This window comes from Ambystoma mexicanum, chromosome 9, assembly GCF_040938575.1.
Source record: "Ambystoma mexicanum isolate Mex_15411 chromosome 9, UKY_AmexF1_1, whole genome shotgun sequence".
In the NCBI taxonomy this organism is placed as follows: domain Eukaryota; kingdom Metazoa; phylum Chordata; class Amphibia; order Caudata; family Ambystomatidae; genus Ambystoma; species Ambystoma mexicanum.
In genome coordinates this window covers 1,025,854,105-1,025,871,655 of record NC_090931.1, presented here as the reverse complement: position 1 = coordinate 1,025,871,655, position 17,551 = coordinate 1,025,854,105, and the positions used below count along the sequence as shown (strand labels likewise).

At 47.3% G+C, this 17,551-nt stretch overlaps 1 protein-coding gene across 7 annotated transcripts in view; it reads right to left on the bottom strand.

Moving 5' to 3' along the window:
• LOC138488904 (sodium channel protein type 2 subunit alpha-like) overlaps window positions 1-17,551 on the bottom strand; it is a 1,014,718-nt gene that overhangs the window by 174,175 nt on the left and 822,992 nt on the right. For all 7 annotated transcript variants that reach the window (XM_069616299.1, XM_069616302.1, XM_069616297.1 and 4 more), the window contains exon 25: window positions 9,942-10,046. In XM_069616299.1, coding sequence (XP_069472400.1) covers window positions 9,942-10,046 — 105 coding nt within the window. The remainder of the gene's footprint in view (window positions 1-9,941; window positions 10,047-17,551) is intronic.

The following is a 17,551-nucleotide window of genomic DNA, read 5'->3' as shown; positions in this document are numbered from 1 at the left end:
AAGCTAGGCCTTGATTGCTCGTCCATCGCTACCGTATTAGAGAATCTTGGCTGGGGTCCTCTGTGCCTCTCCTCTACCATATAGAGAGCGGAAGTACAGACCCCCCACCGGTCTTTACAAGCTGGTGGCAGCGGTGGGATGCTTATGGTTTTAAGACTCAGTGTATAACCGTGCCACTTACAAAATATCCGCACTTTTATTAGATTAAGGTTCGGGTGTGTTGCAAATAACTGCATTACAGGCAATGGAGCCCATTGCAAATGGTAAATTGACTCGGATGAGCTTAGAGGCTCTCCAGAGTGCTTGTGAAGCCAGGGAGTTAGACTTTGTGGATAAGTCTAGGGCTGAGCTGATAGCTGCCCTGGTGGATTACCAGACTGATGGTGAAACTCTTGATGAAGGGGGGGATGCAACCAGTGAGGACTCTGCCCCTGGGGTTGTCGCTGAATCTGTTTCTGGGAATGCCACCATTCCTGCTGCCTCTGTTCCAAACCCCAGCAATTCCATGGAACTTGAGTTATTAAGGATGAAGTTAGCCTTTGAATATCGCAAGTTGGAAATAGAAGCTGAGCTTAAGAAAGAGGAGCTGGCACAGCAAGTGGAACTCAAGAATAGGGATCTTGCGCTCAAAGAAAAGGACACTGAATGTCAGAGAATCCAGTTAGAGAAAGCTCGAGTGGAGACTTCAGCTAGACCAATTGAGAGTGGCAGGTCCCCAGCCACCAAGTTTATGAAAGATTTGGTTGGTGTGTTTGTGGAGGGTTCAGATATCCTCCAATGGATTGAAGCGTTTGAAATGGCTTGTGCAATTCATGATGTGGATAAAAGAGATTGGGCTAAGTGTTTGTTAAGCAGAGTGCCTCAAACTGGATATGACTGTATTCTGAAGCTGAGTGTGGAAGAAAGGGGTCAGTATGAGTGTATGAAGTCTGCTTTGATTGCCAAGTTTGGCAAGACACCTACCCAATACCTTAAAAGGTTCAGGGATTTTAAGAAAAGAGAGAATGTGTCTTGGGTTGACTGGGTGAGTACTGCGCACATGAACATGATGGGGTGGATTGATGGTTACAAGGTGAAAACTTTTGTTGAGTTGTCCCACCTCTTGTTTTTTGAGCATTTTTCTGAAGCCTGTTCACCAGAGCTGCGTCAGTATGTGGCTGACCAGAACATTTTGGACCCCTTTAAGCTGGCTAGGTTGGCTGACAAGTGGGTCTCCCATCGGGTGTCCCCTAAGGACTCCAGTGGGAAGGACAAGGACAAAGAAAAGGGGGCCTCTCAGAAAGCTGAGGAGTCCCAAAAGCAGTCACAGTCGGGTAAACCAAAACCTTCCTCTCCTAAGACCCAAAAATCTAGTGGGGATAAGTCCTCTGTGGGTGGGAATAAGAGTAGTGGTCCACCTGCTGCAAAGCAGGCTCCCAGTGGTTCCAGTACCGTACCCCGCACTCCTGGCACTTGTTGGGATTGTGGGGCTCTGGATCACAAAAGGGGTGACCCCAAGTGTAAAGGTAAGGCACTTGGAGTACAGGCTGTCAGCCTGACCTACCCTTATCCCGTGTCTGAGGTGGAGGCCACTGTCCTCCCCTCCTCTACAGGAATCACATTTGGTGCTCCGGTAGAGATTTCCTTAGTGTCCCTTGGGGCCTGGGACCAGTACGCAGAAGTACTGGCAGCTATCCCGCAGAACACCCGTAGGTTTTTGAGAAGTGTCCTCTTGAATGGCCAGCCTTCTACTGGTTTGAGAGACACTGGGGCAAGCATGACAGTGGTGGACAGGACCCTGCTCAAGCCAGAGGACTATGTAGGTGCTCCTCTGAGAACCACCAGGTTAGCTGGTGGGCCTCCCAAATTATCGCCTGTAGCCCTAGTCACACTCATGATTGGAGACAAGACAGCAAAGCTTCCTGTCCTGGTTCAGGACAATGTCCCTGCTAACATTCTGTTAGGTAATGATCTAGTGGAGTTGGGGTTGATCTCGGATGGTCTTCCCCTGACTGCTGCTGCGGTCACTAGGTCACAGGTGACACCGGGTCTGGCTGTGAGTCAGGTACCCGAGCCAAAGGCGAGGCCTAAGGCAAGAAGAAGGAAGACCAAGAAGGCCACCTCTATGGAGGGAACACCTTCTCTTCCTGCTGCTCCGCCAGCACCCATTGGGATCCATGCTCCGGACGGGCTGGGTCCAGTGGAAAACCCAAACTCAACTCCTGTGGGAGAAGAGGCAGAAGACTCTCCTGTGGGAGAGGTTCTTAACCCGGAGGAGCACCCCGACCTTCAATGCTTGTTAGCTGAAGGGGGACCCTCCCGGGCAGACTTCTGTAAAGGACAGAGAGAGTGCCACTCTCTCGAGGGTCTGAGGAAACAGGCCCTGTCCCAGGCACAAGGTGAAGTGCCTAGGACATTCAAGATTTATTGGGAGGGTGAGCTCCTTGTTAGTGAACCCACTAAGCCTGAACCTGGTGCCCGCAAGAGGTTGGTGGTACCCCAGGTTTACAGGCCCTTCCTACTGCAGTTGGCGCATGAGGTGCCCTTGGCTGGTCATCTTGGGACTAAGAAGACTAAGCAGAGGCTCTCTGCCCATTTCTACTGGCCAAGGATGGGGGTAGAGGTGGAGTCCCACTGCAGGACCTGCCCCACTTGTCAGTTGTCTGGCAAGACTGGAGGCAGGATCATTGCCCCACTGCAGCCATTACCAGTGGTTGGCACACCATTTGAGAGGGTGGGCATCGACATCGTCGGTCCCCTTGACCCTCCCACTTCAGGTGGACATCGGTTCATCCTGGTCTTGGTAGATCATGCCACCAGGTACCCTGAGGCAATACCCCTTCGGACTGTTACTGCCAAGGTGGTTGCCAGGGCTCTCCTGGGCATTTTCACCCGTGTTGGATTCCCCAAGGAGGTTGTCTCTGACAGAGGATCCAACTTCATGTCTAGTTACATGAAAACCATGTGGAAAGAGTGCGGGGTAACCTACAAGTTCTCCACCTCTTACCACCCCCAGACCAATGGTCTGGTGGAGAGATTTAATAAAACTCTCAAGGGCATGCTAGGTGCTTTGGAAGAGCCCCTAAGGAGGAAATGGGATCTCCTCCTGCCATGCCTGCTGTTTGCTTACAGAGAGGTACCTCAAGAGGGTGTTGGTTTCAGCCCCTTTGAGTTACTCTTTGGACATCCCGTGAGGGGGCCCCTCGCCTTGATCCGAGAAGGCTTGGAAGCCACCCCTCCAGGTCCCGCCAAGCAAGTGGGGGACTATGTGTTAGGCCTCAGGCGGAGGATGACACAAATGATGGGTCAGGCAACAGCAAATCTCAAGGCCAGCCAGGAATTGAATAAGTACTGGCATGACCTGAAAGCTTCGCAAGTGGATTGGACTCCGGGACAGGAAATCCTTGTGATGGAGCCTACCAAGCCTAGAGCTTTGGCAGACAAGTGGACTGGACCCTTCAGGATCATCTCCAAGATGGGCGAAGTCAATTATCTGGTTGACATGGGAGCCTCTGGGGTAGCCCCCCAGATATTCCATGTCAACAGGCTCAAGCCTTTCCACAGGCGAGCAGAGGTCTCATGTCTCTTGCTAGCTTCAGGGCAAGAAGAGGATGAGAGTGAGCCCCTTCCTGATTTGCTGCATAGCAACCCTCAGGATGGCTCAGTGGAGGGAGTACAACTCTCTCCAGATTTGACAACAGAGCAGCAGAGGGCCTGCCGGGCTTTGCTCCAGCAGTATGCCTCTCTGTTTTCACTGACACCGGGCCTTACACCGTGGTGTAAGCACGAAATTGACACTGGTGACAGTGTGCCTGTCAAAAGCAGGAGCTATCGTATGTCAGATACCGTCAAAAACCACATCCAGGCTGAGGTCGCCAAGATGTTGGATCTGGGTGTTATTGAACCCTCAACCAGTCCCTGGTCCAGTCCAGTGGTCCTTGTCCCCAAGGCAAGTTCCCAGGCGGGTACCAAGGATTGGAGGTTCTGTGTGGACTACCGAGGAGTCAATGCCGTCACCAAAACTGACGCGCACCCATTGCCCAGGGCTGATGAGCTCGTGGACACCATAGGTGCTGCCAAATTTGTGAGCACCTTTGACCTTACCTCAGGCTATTGGCAAATAGCTCTGACGGACCATGCCAAGGAAAAGACGGCGTTCTCCACACCTGAGGGACTCTACCAGTTTAGGGTCATGCCCTTTGGGTTGAAGAATGCCCCTGCCACCTTCCAGAGATTGGTCAACCATGCGCTCAGTGGGCTGGAAGCCTTTTGTGTGGCTTACTTAGACGACATTGCCGTCTACAGTTCCACCTGGGAAGAGCATTTGACACATCTGGATAAGGTGTTGCAGGCCTTGAAAAGGGCTAACCTCACTATCAAGGCCACCAAGTGCCAGATAGCTCAGGGGAAAGTTACCTATCTTGGTCATGAGGTAGGAGGGGGTCAAATCCAACCTCTCTCCAGTAAAGTACAGGACGTACAGAACTGGGAGACTCCCACTACTCAAACCCAGGTGAGAGCCTTTTTGGGCCTCACTGGGTACTATCGCAATTTCATGGCAGACTATGGAACCATAGCTGCACCCCTGACAGCTCTAACTTCACCCAAACAGCCTAGGAAGGTTAATTGGACTGAAGACTGTCAGAGGGCCTTTGATGGCTTGAAAGAAAGTCTGTGTAGGGCACCTGTGTTGTGTGCGCCTGACTACAGCCGACCCTTTATCGTCCAGACGGATGCCTGCGACACCGGAATTGGAGCTGTCTTGTCCCAGTTAGATGACAAAGGGAGAGAACACCCTATCATATTCATCAGTAGACAACTCAAGGGTAGAGAACTTAGGTGGGCTACTGTTGAAAAGGAGTGTTTTAGCATAGTTTGGAGCCTTAGGCGTTTTAGGCCCTACCTTACGGGGTCTACCTTCAAGGTCCAAACAGATCATAAGCCCCTGAAGTGGCTTATGCAGATGAAGGGTGAGAATCCGAAATTGCTCAGGTGGTCGATTAGCCTACAAGGGCTAGACTTCACCATAGAGCACAGACCAGGGAAGAGTCACGATAATGCAGATGGCCTTTCCAGAAGGTATGTTGACCGTCTGGATGAGGGTGTCTATCCCGTGGGAGATTAGGCACCCTCCACCTCAGTCTGGGGGGGGCGACTGTGATGCTGGAAATGCATCAGAGGGACAGGGCCTCTGAATCCTTGTCCTTTTCTGCCTTTTATCGTGTGTTCTGTTATGTTTTCTGCCCAAGAGTCCATTTGGGACTCCTGGCAGTGCAGCTCTCTCTTTTGGTTTGGTGAACAGACTCATGGGATACCCTTATGGCACCCCTGGGTAGGGGTACAACCCTGTGCCCCTGGTGTATGTTTTTGGGCACCTGTGGGTGGCCCACAGAGCAGGGTATGGGCTGGTGGCAGCTCCATGCTGAATTGGACAGGTGCTCTGGGTGTCCTCCATTTTGGGATACCCAGGCCCTGCCATTGGGATCAGTTGATTCCTGATGGAAAACAAGATGGCCCCTGTGGCCTCTTGCTTTCTATTGCTTGTTGTCTTGTTTTTCCCAAAGTCCTGGGAAGCCCTGACTCTGTCCCTTCCCCCTGACTGGATGTTGGGTGGAAGTTCCATATATGGTGTTGTTGTGAAGGCCCAGCTAGACTGACTGGAGCCTTCCCTTTGACTGTATGTTGTGGGTACCTCCTGTGGGTGGGACCTGGGTGAATGGAGTGTGTGACCAATATACACTTCTTGTTGTGGTTGTCTAGTTTCTGGCATGTGAGACAAAGACTGAGACAGCCCTGCCCGAAACTGGCCTGAATGCAGTGTGTAGTGTTGAATGGCTGGGTACTTGTCCCAATCCACATTCCTTGTTGTGAGTGTCTGAAAGGGAGGAGTGTGGCCTGAATGCACTGTGTGCCTGATTGGCTGACTGACTGCATGAATGCCCTTCTGTGTGATTGGCTGCTGTGTGTGTGCCAGCAGTGTGGATGAGAGACAGAATAGTATATCTGGGGACCTCTCACCACTGGAAATTGTTCAGAAGCATTCAGAAGCTGAGTCTCCACTCAAGAGTAACTGGATTTGCTGATCCTCGACGTCCAGCTGGAAGAAGAAGACTTGCTGTGGCATTTGCTTCGACAGAAACTGAAGGTTGTCGAAATCGTCGAGGACTGACCCGAGAGAGGACCTGGCTAGGCGCCCTCTTCCCGTGCTCCGAGGGACCATCGAGCACCGCTGAATCTTCGCCGAAGCGCCCTGGAAGTCAGACCCTCGAAAGGCTGCCGACCCGAGACGGGACCGCCGAGGAGATCGAAGTGAAGCACCCGGACCTCGACGCTGTCGAAGTCCATTGCCGTCGACCAGGGTTCGCAGGTCTGTGTAACCGCTGGAGGCCCGTCGAAGTTGTGTTGCCCAGCCGTGGGAACCACTTGACGCCGTGCCGCCGACGACCGGAGCCGTCCGCTCCTTGCCTAAGAACATTTGACTCGAAGGACTCCCTCGTCCGCACCGTCGACCGCTTTTGCCCTGCCGGAGAAAGTCGAGGACGACCAACGCGCCGAGGAGAATCCGCCGGTGGGTTTCCCGCCAGCTCACGATCCCAAAGACTCGAGCGACTCGACGCCCTTGCTGGGCTCCCGTCTCTACAATCTTTGCGGTCCAGAACTATTGTCATCGAGGTGCCCCGCACGCCTCTTCCTCGCAGGACGCCGACGTCTCGACGCCGACGAGCACCGCTCGGATCGAAGCCTGCCGCCTCATCGACGCCGTTCTACCTTGTTTGTTGTCGGACGTTCGACGCCCCGTGTCTCCCGCTTGAAAGGGGAGGCATTCAAGAAGGGCCGTCGATTCCCCGACACCGAACACCGAGTTCTTCGACGTTTCTCGACGCCTCTCGACGATCCGTGACTCCTGCTTAAAAGGGGGTCATTCAAGAAGGATCTGTCGACGCCTCTTCGAAGAACTCGACTCCACCAGGTACATTGGGGGGGTAAAAACATTGTAGGAGAGAATAAGACTGTTGAACAATATATGGACTGGGCTTGTGTCATATCCCTTTATTTTACAGGTTGCCCAGGTGGGGGGATCTCCACACAGAACTGTGTCCAGTAGCTAGGGCCAGTATTCTGCCTATTGTTTCAACCATCTTTTATCTCTCCTCTCTCTATTGCTGGTTTCCTTCTTATTGATCTGTGTGCCATTTTTACAGTATTGTGAATGCACTTTAATGAGGTCTAATATTAGTGGTACCACTTTAGAATTGTAGATATTTATCATTATTGGTTTTCCTGAGCACAAAGTGCGTTGTTGTGATAAGTGTACATAACCCTTGAATATTAATTATATAAAGACTGTGTTTTCAGTAATACAGTGTGTGGACATTCCTTTGTGGGGGGCTTGGGGATACACTGTACTTAAGAACCAGCCTGCATCACCTCCTGAGAAGCTAGGCCTTGATTGCTCGTCCATCGCTACCGTATTAGAGAATCTTGGCTGGGGTCCTCTGTGCCTCTCCTCTACCATATAGAGAGCGGAAGTACAGACCCCCCACCGGTCTTTACAAGGACCATCTATAAACGTGTTGGCTTTCCTGGACACTACTAAGCCTAGTCAAAATTGACTTATTTCAGGTTGCATTTGTTAAACAAAAATCGTGTTACACATTGTTAAGAGCTTTTACGTGCGTCATCCTGCTGTTCTTGAACCCGTCACAACACATGTGACTGAATGGAAACAATCTTCTTTGTCGACACCTGCTTCCAAGACTTTACCCTTTCCACATTTCACCAGGGCAACAGCAGTTTCTGTGGCATCACAAAAACGCACCCATATTACCCGCTGTAAACAATGCACTCTTAATGGCAATTGCTGAAGAGGTAATAATAAAATCAGGCTTTTAAGCAGTGCTTCATGGCAGAATCCTCTCAGTTCTGGCTGCTGTAATAATATGATGTATTGTTACCCATTGCATTGGTCTTCAATTTCTCAACCTCTCAGGGATGAATGGCCGAGGTGCCTCTTCCGGGCTTGGACTTTTGGCTGCATGCTGCACACAGATCTCAGACGCGAGCACTTAAATCTGTAAGATCTTTCTTAGCGGTTACAATATGATTGATCCTGTCCTGTACAATCACATTCAATAACTTACCATTGTTAATCTGTGCTAAAGAAATTAGAGTCTAAATGAGACATGATGTAGGAGCAGACACCTGAATTGGTTCTCCAACTCTGTAATCCTTATCATCACTCCTATGGACCAAGATCTCCTGCCATGTCATCTTAGATCCTTTATGACCTTACACGATTAAACCTACTTTTGAACCCATATTATGATCTTTGCTCTGGAGTAACCAGCACCCATCCCTTGTCCTTGTGGCCATAATATCTTATCCAAGTATGAATAAGGACAAGGCTAAAGATTCACAGCTAATTTAGTTTTCTTGGCATTTATGACTGCCATATTTCTCTGAGTCCCATTGCCTATTAATTTAATTCATACTGGAACGACAGAGTGAGGCCTGCGTTCTAAGCAGGTTGAAAAAGTGGGATGTCCTAAAAGCAAAATGAAAGGATATGTATTTCAGGGCACAGACCTGTGAAGTTAATTATGGAACCTTCATAAGAGGCCTGGCCTAATCAATGTGGATGAAAACACGATTTTGTTTAATACGTTCCTAAGTTCAACACATTCACAAAGAGGGTAACAAATCAGCAGAACACCACCATTATAATTTATCAGTTCATGCAACATATTTATCTGGGGGATAAAATACATCTAACACAGTAGACAAAGAACCCTAGCCACTTTCATCCTCATTGAACACTAAAGCTCAGATTGTATTTTTTGCTCAAGGTCGCAAGGCTTCAGTGTCTGCCATGGCCCATTGGTTTTCTACAGATGGAACACAAAAGCTCAACATATACCCTATGTGCAAGATCACAAGGATGACCATATTCAACATATATTTGCTTACACTAATGGTTAGGAATATAAATTGAAGGAAATGCATTTTGCATTGAAACAATGGAGTTTAGTAGTAATTTGTAGTACAGGATTCGATTTTGAACCTGGGTGTTGTCATGTACTATTCTTCATTGGTCACATCTTGCATATGTAAGTCAACAGATGTAAGAAATACATGTCTTATACCACTTGCCCCTGGCCTACAAGTCTGGTCTTTGAGCCAAATACACTCAATGTTTCCTGAAAACCTGGTGGTCGGGGCTCGCAAGGAATAGCCTTGGATGCCCCATTGCTAACACATGGGCAATATTAACATTTCACAAGCTAAATTGCTTTACCACACTTAAATTGTTACAGCCTTAGTCACCCCGAAAATAAAGATGTGCTAGCAAAGGGCTGGGGGCACGCAGATATATTTGGGCAATACATATGTACTCCCATGGTCCTTTGCAAAATTACCCTCATGTTGTGGGGGAAATGCATCTAAGGATTCTATACTGCTTCATCTGTATTTCAAAGAGTGGAAAGTGTTCCCTGGTTTGTTTCATGGTGCTTTCAACCTACTCCATATCATTCATCCCCTCCCCTAGGGAGTGGGACACAGTCTGATTTTAATGGATGCAGCAGACACTCCATAACCCTGAAATCAGTGAAGCAGTAACACATTCAAAATCTACTTTGGTGAAGCTCAGCATGGCAAAATATAAGGAAGTAAAAGCAGAATGACGGTCAATGTGCATTGCGCTCAGGAACCCCTCAATTCTGTCTGGAAAAAACATTGCAACACCTCACCAAAGCATTTGCAACACATGGGATTGGAGAAAGTTGGAAGACTGACAATGGCTACAAGGCTTCACAAGAGGTGCCCACTGTATATGTCTTCCAGATGAGGATAAAGGGCACAGGTCAAATATATGCTTTAGCAAATGTTCTTATAGGACAACTGTTTCACAATGTATAGTAAAAACACATGACCTTATCGAGACAACATATATGGTGTTTTACCTGAGGCCTGGGGACTGGCTTTTGTGGCTTCTTCGAACCCAATTTTTTCATTGCATTGTAGTATTTCTTTTGTTCTTCTGTCATGAAGATGTCTTGACCTCCAAAGTATAGGAACAAAGATCAAAGCTTATTATAAGAATGTGCAGAGTAAAAGCATTACATTTGTTTTTGCATATGAGTAAGAAAATATGTAAAGCATGTATTCTGACAAGCTGAGAATTATTCTCATGCATACAAGCCCCTGGCACTATATATTGCTAGTCCATCAGAGGAAGCTTTGTAGCACATAAGAGTACTGAAACCTACTACATAGGCAAAGGGTAGTGGTGCCATGACTGTAGCCATGCCCATTTTCTGTGAATATATTGTGTGCAAATGTGCACTTGTTCAGAAAACGTATGTCTATCCATATTTGGATATATTAATTTATCCACATCATTTTCTACCTGAATTCATTGTAGAATTAGCCTGTTTAAATCTGACTGAAAATAATTTTCTCTTTAAGGATCATCTGGATAAACTGGGCCTCATTACGACTCAGGCGGTAAGGGGTTTACGCCGGCGTAAACAGCGCCGACCCTTACCGCCTGAGTACGAGGTCCCTTAGCGCCATGGAGGTTTTAACACCTGCTTTTAGCAGGTGTTAAAATCCATGGCGCTAAGGGACCATGGAGTTAATTACGCCACCGTAATTTACGGTGGCGTAATTAACGCCTTCCCCACTCCCATTATGCCCTATGGGGCAAAAATGGGAATGGGGAAGGGTAAATGGGGATTGGGGACTTACCGCCCCGCCAACCTCGGAATGGGGCTGTAAGTCCGCCAACCACCATGGCGTAAACGTAGTTTACGCCATGGTGGTAAAGTCACGGCCCAGGCGGTAACTTACCGCCTGGGTCGTAATGAGGCCCACTGTTGGAAGAGGTGCACGTGGGGGCCATCTTTGAGACTGATATGGTGACATTGTTTAATGCCCATTTTGATGCCAAGCTTATTCACAATTTACAGAATTCTTTCAAAAACAGAGCAGGATATGGGATTGAGACATGATGATGCTATATCCACAATAGCCTTTGTCGTCTGGAGAGGATACGCAGTAGAAGGTGGGTACGTGTCTCAGAATCTTTATTTTGTATCTCCCTATAGTAACGGAAGAAGATACATTACACACAGGGCCCGCAGATAAGAATGCTCTGCTCCATGATGTCAGTTATCACCTAGTTGGCCTAAAATGAAACATACCCGTTGGACACTTCTTCCATTTAAAGGCAAATTGCATGAAGAAGGAGAGCTTCCTTAAACATACTACTGGCTAACCATCAAAGCGGCGCTTGTTTTTCTACATAGTCCATCAAACAAGCATATAAGAGAGCCTTATACATAAAGAGACAAGTATGACTTAACAAGGCTGAGAAAAACAACATTATCACAGGTGGTGAGTGTGAACACGTTTAGCCCTTTGAGAAATCACAACAAAGAACTGATTAACCAACAGGGATTGGAATGTGCTGCAATAATATGCTAAAATGTGTGTGGGAGTGGCAGGGCCATTCGGGCCCCCCCTCACCCATTCAGTTTAAGATGCATCACTTGCTCGACCAACAGTGGAGGACGCTTCCTATTTTTTCCCCTGTGTTCATAACCAGCCCCCGTGCTGATGACGACGCAGGTGGGGCTGTTGGAGAGACACTTGGCATCCACCTTGGACACCTCCGACTCCATCTTTGGATTAGGCCTCACCGTGATACTACGAGAAGGCTTCTCTCCCCTCTGCAGCGCCGCACACGGCGCTCTCAAAGGCCCCCACCTCTCTGACTCTGAAAGCCCTGCAGCTCCATTCTCACGCCTGAGCCGGAGGTAATTGCAACAATATAAATGTAACGCTTCACCCTTCCTCTGAGATCACTGTCCTGTGCGTGAACCGGCTCGAACCATGCCTTGCAAACACATCCATCTCCACAAAACCTGCCCATGCCCCCCTTACCCCTGGTACTGGAAAATTGCTGCCAATACAACCCCATGGCCCCGATAGGTATTCTTTTGATGTGCCAAATATGTAACCCCAGTGCGATGCCCACCCCAGTGTGCCACGACTAATAAAAATCAACCTCTGTCACAGTATATTGCACCTCAGAACCAACAAATGTCAGCATGCCCCCTAGTCTCTTTGATGCACCTAGACCCACCCCATGATCAATGATCCCACCTGGATCGAGCCCTCCCGAGTTGTGATAAACCCCCTAAGACTCCAGTGAATAATGATGTTGTTGTAAACTTAGAATTTATAGAGGATAATGATTTGCTCAAAGGAGCCTCAGTAACTGTTACTTAGTGCATGCTTGAAGCAATATGTTATGTTAGATTAGCTAGGGCCTGCCCTGCTTCATCGTGACCTGACCCTCACCCCACCCGGACACAGGCAGCTGGACCTCGTGGTATGAGCCCTCCCGCCAACTGAACGACCAATCCAGTGGGAGCAACATCATGTATTACATATGTATCCAACTGTTTTATCAAATCCTGTATCTATGTAGTCCCCTATGCAATGATGTCATGTATGACGCGATATTCTAACTTAAGCTGCTACCTTTGTAATGTTTGCCAGAGCGCTCTCGGGCAGCAGAGTTCTCTGGATGCCAAATTTTATATAAACGACTAACTCTTGCAGCCTGTCCTCCCGGTCTCATTCCCCGCTGAGGTGTGTTATATTCTTTTGTATCTTGGGCGTGCAAGTCGGGGAGTTGGCCTACAAATGTTGGACCGCCCACTTGATTCACTATTTGAAAAACTTACAGACCAGATGGTTTGCACAGCTGTAAAGCCTTGGAGGAATGGTCCATGTCTTGTATAGCCATGCTCAGAGCTATAGACTCTCGTGAGAGGGAGTTGATATATTTACCTCTTAAAGTGAAATGTAAAAAAAATAAATTGGATTGGATTAGGAATAGAGCCTTCATAATGCAGTACCATATTCTTTACCATTTGTATCTGTATATTAAACCTTTCAATTTTGTAACAGTATACTTATGGAAACATCCATCTAGGCCATTTAGAAGCGCGTTGCTCAGATTTAGGTTGAACCTGTATCTGACGAGAGAAGTTGTAGGAGCGTGCTCAAATGTTGCCAGGGTGGAAAGTTTGTGTTGTTACTGTAAAGGAGACATCAAGACTCTTTGGGGTCATTCTGACCCTGGCATTAGGGGGTTAACGGCACTGGTAAGGATGCCAGTGCCGTTAACCCCGTACCGCCCTATTACAAGGTCCCTTAGCGGGTCCATCTAAGGGCGGCTGGTTTTACCAGCCGCCCTTAGTGGGAGCCGCTAAGGGACCAGGGAGCAAATAACGGGCCCGCTGTTAGTGGGCCCGTTATTAGCTCCCTCCCCATTCCCATTGAGCCCGATGGGGGCTCAAATGGGAATGGGGATTGTTTTTTTTGAATGGGGACTTACCGGGTCCTCCTAGGTTGGAATGACCCGGTAAATCCCCATTCAAGGAACCCAGACCCGGAATGATTTTGGAGGCAGCCATAGTGTTAATAGCACCATGGCTACCACCAAACTCGGAATAACCCCCTTTGTCACCTGTTAATCCTTTGACTCGCCCTAAGGCAGCTCCAACGTGATTAATTTTAAAAAAATTTGTATTATATGATGAAGTCTTGACATCTTACTTTTCTGTTTTCAAATTTTAAATGCGCTGGAAAATTCTTCACTTATTGCAGTTCTCAACTTTTTAACAAAGGCTTTAGTTTGATGGAACGGTAGAAACTATAATTGTGGATATTAGTATTATGTCATTTTAAATTGCATGTTTATAGTTGAAGTTTTAACTTGTGTTTCTTTTCGGAAAATTGAACGTCTGTGTTTTTTCGAACGTTTGCGTAAGGTTTGTCCGCTCAACCATATGTGCAACAAATAAATACAAAATAAAAACATTGGCATTTCCTAAAACAAGAGGGCATTTGGCATCTAAGTGTGTATTACTATTATCATTTGTCATTTTATATATTTTATAGAGTGAACTTAGCTCGGGAGCAACAGAGCACTGTTCAGGTCATCCAGCAAAACATTGGTAGTGAGAATTTTACAAATCATCAAGTAAACATCTTAGTACAACATATACGGATGGTGGTGTGCACAATGTAGCTGGAATTTAGATTACCCAAAGGTGTTGCTTGAAGAGCCAGGTCTCCAACTCATTCCTACACTGAAGGATACTTAGTACAGTCCGGATTGCAACCGGCATGGAGTTCCAGAGAACCAGAGAGCAGCATGAGAAGGACTGTTTCCTAGTTTTCTTCTTGTGAGCCAGCCTAGTTTTCAGTCTGGTGATTGTCTTACTATGAGATGACCGTTTGCAGTGCAGTGTTTTTAGTATGCCGTCAGTGGCTGGCATACCGGCGGTGGTTTTTCCTGTGGGTGAGGCATGCAGTTTTGAACCAGGTGGGTGTGATATGCACACATTTCCTGGAACCAGTGATGAGGCAAACCGCAGTGAGGTGGGCATCTTCAAGGAGGAGGGCAGGTGAGCAGCCAGGAGCCCTGCGGGGTGAACGTTATCCATGTCAATATGTAAGATCACTAGGGTCCGCACCGGCATTCTGAAATCATGAGAGTAAACCCGGATTTGCATTCATGAAGAATACAAACTTGAGACAGACTTTGGTCTCAATCAGGCCCGTGCCTAAGGGGTGACACTCTTTGGATTGTGTAATTCTTGTGAGACTCCTCAGTAAGTGAGAAGAGAAGAGTGATCTGTTTCCAGGTGCAGAAGGGGCATTCACTTTCAATCCATATATGATGTTCATAAACCCCTTTCCAGGACCATCATGTATATGGGTTCTCTGACCTTATTCAGCAAGGAATGAAAGCAGCTCACTTACAACACTTTCCTGTTCATCTAAGTTTTGAACAGACAGATGTATTAGTCTGCACAATTTGCACTCTTTATGTACAGAAAACGCTGTACCAAATAGGGTCACAAGAACATAGCTGCCTATGGGCAGTATTGTAATTATCCTGATACCATGTTAGCTTGAAAGGTGCACAGACGTCCTATTTTTTTCAAGGCCATGAATTAACCAAATCAATACGAGCACCGTAAGTGCAGGGGCTCTGTTCCATCCTGTTCAAAATAGAGAGAAAGTATAGTGTTTATCATGGCGTTCCGCTAGTTTTAAATATGCCTATAATTATTTTATTTTGGCTTGTCTGGTTACACAACATAGATAACCTTTTAGCAATTATCAAAGTCCACAGATTGATAAAACGTAATTCTCATACATTCAAACAAATAATGTAAAATGTTTTTTTAACCATTGATGGCCACTTAGCCATGTCAATGCCACAGTTTCATTTACGTTACGATTAAAAGAGTCACTTTCCTTGAGTTCTTTGATTTTCCAAAATATCCTTAGTAACAGCTTTGTCAAGGCAATTGTCTGTGGTATATGGGTCCCTTTAAGTAACTCGGCCCACCATTCTTCCATTGTCTGTGAGACGCACTTTATCGTAAATTCAGTCAAGAGCGTAATTCTTACTTTGCTCATAGCTGAGCAGTGTAGCACCAGGTGCTTCAAGGTTTCGTAAGAGTCCTCTTCTTTACACAATCTGCAGGTGGTCATTGAATCCTTCTGCTAAACATGATGATTGGAAAGAGGTCAAATTTCCCACCGAGCTTGGCAAGTGGATGGTCGAGAGTGTGGGTGGAAACAGTTTGTGATTGCAGGGAATTCGAGATGCCACTGCTGCCATAATTTAAAGGGTACAAGCATAGAGTTGATCTACAAAAATGTGCGCACTCCGAAACCAATTTTGAGGAAGGAGGTTTGTGCTTCCTGTGACATGGTCCCCCTCCCTACCTCTAGAGACTGCTCATGGAATGGCTCAGCAGGACAGGTGTCTCCCCGAACAAGGGGATGAGCCAGTGGGCCCAGGGAAGCCTGAGGAGGATCCCCTGGTCACCCTTCATTGTTGCTCATTACTTGGTAGGTGTGACAAGACTAGTAACCGATCCTTGTCAGAGGAGTTAGGAGCACCTTTCAGCCGGGCGTGGGAAGCTTACCATGGAGCCAGTCCTAGCCTTGAGGTGCACGGTGGCAGCGTAGAGTGGACATATTTCTGTCTCACCACTGTGCAAGAAGGCTTGCATGCAGACACTTAGCTCCTACGATCCCTTTGAACAAAATGCTTGCCAGTGTTTCTCTTATTTTTGCACATCCCAAGCAGTGCCAGAGTGTCAGCCAGGCCACCACAAAGGAACTGAAAAAACAAAGAGACGAACATCACCCGCATCAGAAATAGAAAAGCTCCAAAGGAACCAATTCCCCATCCCAGCACAAACAGCCAGCCGTGAGCCACCAGTAGAACAGGAAGGAGAGGGAGAAAGCTGCAAGGGAAAGCCACATTCATACACGCAGTCACAGAGACAGCGTGGTCCTCGTCAAGAAGCACTGGCGGGGTCTGCGCTAACATCATAACTCATTAAACAACCAAGGACATTTCCACATTTTATTGACACTGTCAGAGAGATTCTTGAAACGTGAACTGTTGCATTGAACTTGGTACACAGCCACTACAGTTGAACATTTGCGGAAACTGTGGGCGGCATTTAAGCCCCTTTTTAAAGATTTCCCATACACAGCCTGGGTGAGCAGCCCAGATGGGCTAGGCAAAGAGAAACAATCCAGAGGAAGCGAGTGATGTTTAAAGAAGGAACAGAAAGCAGGAAATGTAGATGTACCAGTGAGGTCAGAGGTGGAGTACGATCAAGAAACCAGCACAAGATAGCATTGTCGTTCATCAAGCCCCGGGGTTTCCTCGCAAGACTTTAACGTAGCAACTTAAACTTGGATTTAGTCTTTCAATGTTCAACACAACTTCAGGTCAACTTGAGCCTCCTTCTGGGTTGCATTAACAAGTCACTTAAAGTGCTCCTTCTTGTTTTTTTTCACAATGTCTTTGGCTTTCCCAGTTGAGGGCTCTCTGCTCTAGGCGCAGTTGTCAGACCACGTGGTGCAACCAGGAACCCTAGGCTCTTCAGCAGACTCAGGTTCTTCTGCATTTGCCCCGTGTCCAGATTCACATTCACTTTGCTTCTCCTTGTCGGCCTCTTGGCTTTATGTGCAGTTTCACAATTTCCTGGCTTCTCCTGTCTAACATCTTGGCTTTGCCACAATGTGTCACACATCCTATGCCAGTCTTTGCCATTGATGCACTGTATTCATTCACAAAGTTCACTTTGTGGTGGTCTTATTTATTCCCCAACGTTCTGTCATGCACTTTCACACTTGCACCCTTATTTCGTATATGGCTTTGAAATGGGTGCTCTCCCATTTAACTTTCATCAGCTCGTAGCTTTGCCCACAAAGTTGTCATTCAGTTTGGTATTCAATATGTATGATTTGACTTTGCCGCTCAATTCTTTTTCAATCACTGGCTTTGGGGTTATTTCAATTTGTACGTGTAATTTCATTCAACATTCTATTTGGTTCATACAGAATTTCTTAGTTATACTTAGCCCCTAGGAGTGCCCTGGCTTCGAGTATCATTCCCGTGGGCTCACCAGTCCTCAGCATTCCTTTCCGGCGGCTGCATCACTCCACTTCTGCT